The 6000-nt window shown below is 41.0% G+C and overlaps 1 protein-coding gene across 6 annotated transcripts in view; it reads right to left on the bottom strand.

Annotated features, from left to right (window-relative positions):
- Nucleotides 1-941: 941 nt before the first annotated feature.
- Nucleotides 942-6000, bottom strand: part of rasgrp3 (RAS guanyl releasing protein 3 (calcium and DAG-regulated)) — a 54859-nt gene continuing 49800 nt past the window's right edge. For all 6 annotated transcript variants that reach the window (XM_071481579.1, XM_071481580.1, XM_071481577.1 and 3 more), the window contains one exon: nucleotides 942-5933. In XM_071481579.1, the coding sequence (XP_071337680.1) occupies nucleotides 5925-5933 (9 nt within the window). In that variant the 3' untranslated portion in view covers nucleotides 942-5924. The remainder of the gene's footprint in view (nucleotides 5934-6000) is intronic.

The raw sequence follows: 6000 nt of genomic DNA, 5'->3' as shown, positions 1-6000 counted from the left end.
TAGGTTGCCACTGTTTCCAACCACATGGACCCTTATGCAGTAATCCACCACTTCAGTTTCAAGGTTATTGTCTTTGGACCACAAAAAGCGCAAAACATCTCTGTGTTCTTCCTGGACAAGGAAGCAGTAGAACATTTCCTTAATGTCGACGGTTATGGGAAAAGGTTCCTTCCTGAACCTGAGAAGGACTTCTGGAAGGCTATTGTTGAGGTTGGGCCCTTGAAGCAGACCTCATTTAGTGACACACCCTCAAACCGAGCACTCAAGTCAAACACAACTACATGTAACTAGGCCAGCCATTTTCCATAAGACATGTCTTCAATGTGCTCACTTCCTTTGGACTGTGAGCTCCGCTCAAACAGATGTCACCCACTATGACCCACCCAAGGTCATGCTTTTGGGCAAATGGAGCGTTGTTCGGCCATAATACTGCTAACATACCTTGTGGACCTGGAGAACATTTCATCCTAATTGGAGCAAAATGTCTGCAGAGGTATCAGGTATTTAATTTGCTCTTGTGGCTGTGGTGGTATGCTGCTAATGGAGTTGGGATTTCTGCTCAACTCTTAGGCACATTATTGCACTCTATCGGGGATGGAAGAGGAATACTGATTTGTCCTGTGAGCGGTTCAACAGCGTAACCACAAGTTCTTCTTCCAGACACATTGACAACTTCAGCAAATGTTGTTAGGCTATATGGTACTGATGGTCCCTGTGTGTGGAAGGCATCAAGAACCAGATATATGTTTAAACATGACTTTCCCCTGAAGCCCTCACTACAAACCTGTGTGCACAATATAGTACCAGCTGAGCTTGGTCCATCACCAAGCACACTCTCAGCTACCCTGCCGTTATTTTTAGAAGGGTTCAGCCCCTTTGACTCCTTTGGAGTGCGACCTGGATGTAGTGCAGCTAGATATCTCTCACTGTTGCACCAGTTCTTGGCCTGGTGGGAGACTGAAGCACAGTAGCAAAACATATGCCCTTGTCTTTAAGGAATACAAATCAATTCAAAACCAGCTGAGATGTGGTGCTGGATGATATTGTCAGCTATTGGGATCACATTTCGCAGCAGCTTCTGAACCATTCCCAAACACACCTTTAGCTGCTGGAAGGACTAAAGTTTTCCCTTAAACACTCAAAGAGCCATTTGGACCCATTTCCCACAGAAAAGAAAACACCGGGAGCCACAAAACCCTTTTGACATCTAAAATGAAGATAACACTACATATATCGTTTTTTTACCTTTATGCTATGTATAAAAAAGAACTATAGTGTGTTGCATTTATGAAATGAATGAACTACTGCAGAGAAAATTAAATTACCGGGGGTCGAAAAGCTCAATAAATCGCGTGCCAGCGGGTGTCACACATCAGTGGTTGTGACGCATATTTTGAGCGACAAAAAATTAAACATGTTTTATTTTAATGTTACAAGATCACCATAATCTTCAAATTTAGAATTACATTTAAAAAACTAACAAACTAAAATAAAATAAATTTGAATTAAACACTCATTATTTATTTTCCAAAGCCACAGCGAGCCACAGCAGAGGGATGAAAGAGCCACATGCGGCTCCGGAGCCGCAGGTTGCTGACCCCTGCTGTGGGGTGTACCTACCTTACTGAGTAACACCACATGACATGATGCTTCAGTTATAATTTACAAAATTCAGATATTTCAAAATGATTTAGCATGAGCAAGCAGTGTTGCCAACTTATCACCTTTGTCACTAGATTTTGTGACTTTTCAGACCCTTTCACCATCTTTTTTTTTTTATCAAAAAGCATCTAGGTGTCACAGTGTTGCAGCGGTTAGTACTGTCGCCTCACAGCTGACCTGCCGGCCAGCTGGGGCCTTTCTGTGTGGAGTTTGCATGTTCTCGTACCTGCATGGGGTTTTTTTTTTTTTTAAGCATCTAGCAACAAATCAAGAAACTTTTTGGAAAAACATTTTATTCAATTTATTATCAAATAACTTCTTCACTGTGTTGGGACTAAGAAGATTTAGTGTTTTTTTTTTTAGAACAATCTCGTGGAGGATGTCTTTATTTCTATAGCACACTGTTATTCAGTCTTCAAAGGACAGTGAAAAAACCAAATCAGCTGGATGAGGGTTAACAGGATTATTTTAGCCTGATGAGAATAAAACAGGATCATGTTCTTCAAATGTGCTTTAATGAATCATTAACCCTTCCTCCCTCCACACTCACAGAGCTCATTCAACTGAAGGGTCTGTTTCTTCCACCTGTTGACACCTCTCGCCATGTCAGACCCTTCTGCTGTCAATTGTCTCTCCATGTCAGAGTCACCTGATGCACAGACATGCACACACACACACACACACACACATGGCTACAACAGCAGCACATAACCACACCAGAGCAGCTTCTTCACTTATTCAGACTTTCAGCTCTAACATCAACATCTTACAATAAAATGAAAATGTATCTTTCACTTTTATAATTTATCGAGCTTTTCTTCATTTTACTTGATTTTTATTAACTGCTATTTCTAATTAATTATTTATTAAAAAGTATTATTAACCATTAAATATTAAATATGATGATTTCATGTGTCTCTCTTTAATTACCCGTACACTTTGGGCACTGTATGTTAAAGGGTGTGTTATATCTACCACATACATATCAGCCTATACTTATGTAAACCTGCTCACATTAAAGCTGAGACTTGGCTCTTTAATGTAGAACCTATTAATTTATTTCAGATTGAATGTGCTGACGAACAAAAACTGTCCAAATACTTATGGCCTGGACTGGATATAAATGACAAATATATGAATATTATATATAAATATACTAATATATTCAAATATCAAATCTCAGCAGTGTATGTATTTTGTTTTGATGTATACTCTAAGGTTCATTTCCATTTATTTTCAAAATAAAACCATGAAAAAAACATTGTAAATATAAAATTTTAAGCATGTAAATAAAATCTGCAGTATTTAAAAAGATGGTGTGATTCACTGGGCTTCTACATCAGTGTGAACGAGACAAGACATTTCTTAAAGTGGGATTTATCTTACAAGACCATCACATCATCACATGTCCCTGGATAAAGCTTCTGTCCACCAGGTCTCTCTACATGCAGCACACACAAGTTGCAGTGTTGAGTATCTTAGATATAATTTAAAACCATCAGGTAGATCACACTGAAAAAAGGCCTCAGTACCTCAGTGCAACAAACGTGATTACACCTGTGATTTGCAGGTAAAATAAACTGTAAACACCACAGCCTCCTCAGTTCTTTGCTGGATTTTGTCTAATTCAACACGATTCCACGTAGTGAGGAACTGCCTGAACAAATAAAATCAGACTGTGAGACATCAGAGATGTGAGAGGGTCCGAGAGCATCACACAGTTCATGATTTACACAACCTTGTGAGTAGGTGCTTCTGACTTTGCACAAAGATTAACTGTAGAAACTGCTGGAAGTCTACGTCTACAGACGTCCCAGAAGGAACTGATGCTCACAGAACTACAGGTTAAACTTGAAGAAGATGAAGAGGAGCCTGATGAATGCTGGCACCTCAGTCTCTGATGAACAAGAATAATTAGTCTGGATCAGATGTAGTGCAGTGTGTTTGGTGTGGACCTGGTCAGGACCACAACAGCACCGACCATGAACTGTGGAGGTGGAGTGAGCTGATCTGAGGTTGCATGAGAGCAGAAGCTGGAGGACAGATGACGTTGCTTTGACCCACAGACTCTAAATAAAGATGGACACAGCCTCTGTGACGTCACCCACAGTTTTCTGAAGCTCGGAGTGAGCTGCTCCATGTCACCATCAGTGTCTGACTCCGCCCCTAACTCCCAGCTAATCCAAGAATGGTCGAAGAAGTGGGATTTGGGTGGAGTCGAGACTGTGGTGCATGCTAGTTTGTGGCAAGGATATGCTCACCCACTCAAAGAGGCCACGCCATCAATTCTCCACACCTTTAGTCCTTAATGAAATGTAAACATGTGAGTTCTACAAAATTCAGCCCGCACAGTTGTCATGAAGGAGGAAATTAGCTCTAGAGACCAAAACAATTTTTGTACCAGGCTGTAAACATGTTTGTTTCTGCTGTAAAGTTGGACATTTTAACATGGGAGTCTATGGGGACTGACTCACTGTTGGAGCCAGACTCTAGTGGTCATTAGAGGAACTGCAGCTTTTAGCTCTTCACTGTTGATGCTTCATGTTTCAGACCTGGAGGTTGATGGTTGGTTTGGATGCAGGTTTGTACCCAGACACTGAAGTAAAAGATGATTCCCACCATCCCACCAGAGGAGACAATAGTGATCCCAGACCAGTGAAAACCTAAGACCTGGTCAAGTCTGGACCTGAGTCCAGTAGAATAAAAGGTGAAGACAGATCAACAAACCTCGATCAAAGAGCAGCTGAGGAGACTCTGAAGCAGCTGAACATAAAGGTGGACGTACAAAATATTAACAAAATAAAAGAATGAAATCTCCGGTGAAGGCGAACCGACTTTTTTTGCAGTTATGTTTTAAATGTGGATGTCTCATTACAGTTTCATTAGTCAGACATTTCTGTTTTTTAAATGAATTGACTTCATTCTTCTTGAGCTTTCGCTAAACAAATTATTATATGGATTGTTATGAATATTTTAGTGATACTGAACAGAGGTCTGCTCAGTCTTGTGTACTGTGTGAACTGAAACAACACTTTACAAAGGTAATTTGTCTAAATGAACATAAATAATAAAAAACATTGTGCATTTTATGAAACAATGGGTCCCTTGACACAGTTATGAAAGAGGCCCCTACCACTCCTACGTTGGACCACAATGCAGTCACCTGTGTTGCAGCTCCAAACTGTTCCTCAGTGTTGGCAACATGATCAGTGTCCTCAGGTCTATTTTTATCCCTAAAACTATCTGAAAATTTAAGCTGCATAGCTGAACAAATGTGAGCTTTGTGTGCTGATCAGCACCATGGACAGTATCATAGGCTGAAGGGGACAGAGACAGTAAAGATGCTGTCTATAGTGCTGACACTGACAAAGCTAACCAAGACATATTCCTGTTCTAGGTCTTTGTTCCATCAACCTTTTTACCTTCATATCATCACCTCATGATATGACAGAGACGAAGATAAAGAAAACCAGACTGAGTAAAAAAACAAACAAACAAACTCACCACTTAGTGAGGTTTTTACATAAAGAAAAGAAAAGATACCAATTAGCAAGACAGCAGAGATTGTTAACAATATATCCGAGCAACACACACTGTTAGGCAATAGCATGTGTACAGTCAGATGAATGAGCGTCACTAAGACCGGGCATAAGCTTGGATGGTGCACACGGCAACTGTGTTTTGATTTTAATGTGTGATGGAAAATTCATGTGACATAAATGTGTTCAGTTATTAAAGAGAAGAAGTTCAATCATTTTAAGAAATCGTTTGTTCGCTCCTGTCCCTTAACATTCACTTTCAGATCTCTTTATTTGCAGCTCAACATACAAACATCTTTACACTCACATGCACCACGCTCTTTCTAATCCTCCTCAGGCAGAGACAGTTTCTGGTCCTGGATTTGTCTTTGCCAGACTGTAACAGAGCTGGATGTAAATCCTAGCTGCACTGAAGTAACTGGCAAGCAATGATCCACTGAACTGAGCCGTTCCACTCTGAAGTTTCTTCTCACATCTTCAACATCCATGTACATCCTGGACCACAGTAGTCTCAGTAGGTGTCAGTTCAGTATCCACTGAGCTCGTCTCCCTGATCACAGTGTCCACATGCAGCTCTGTCTGTGCTAACATCTAGAGAGGACATGATAACTTCAGGTCACCGAGGGGGGGCCTCAGGCAGCCCAGCACCTCCCCCAGAGAAAAGAGCTTCCTGGTTCCTGCTGCCAGGTGTTTTCTGGACCCACAGGATTGGTCCTCATCAAGTCAGCTGTCCTGTAGAGGTAGAGGAGACACACTGAGTCACATGTGTATGGAAATCTGCCTTTTGTGGATTCAGTTT

This window comes from Trachinotus anak, unplaced genomic scaffold (assembly GCF_046630095.1).
Source record: "Trachinotus anak isolate AG129_WGS33_773 ecotype Australia unplaced genomic scaffold, CSIRO_AGI_Tana_v1 ptg000007l, whole genome shotgun sequence".
NCBI classification, from domain to species: Eukaryota; Metazoa; Chordata; class Actinopteri; order Carangiformes; family Carangidae; genus Trachinotus; species Trachinotus anak.
This window is presented reverse-complemented; position numbering and strand designations above follow the sequence as displayed.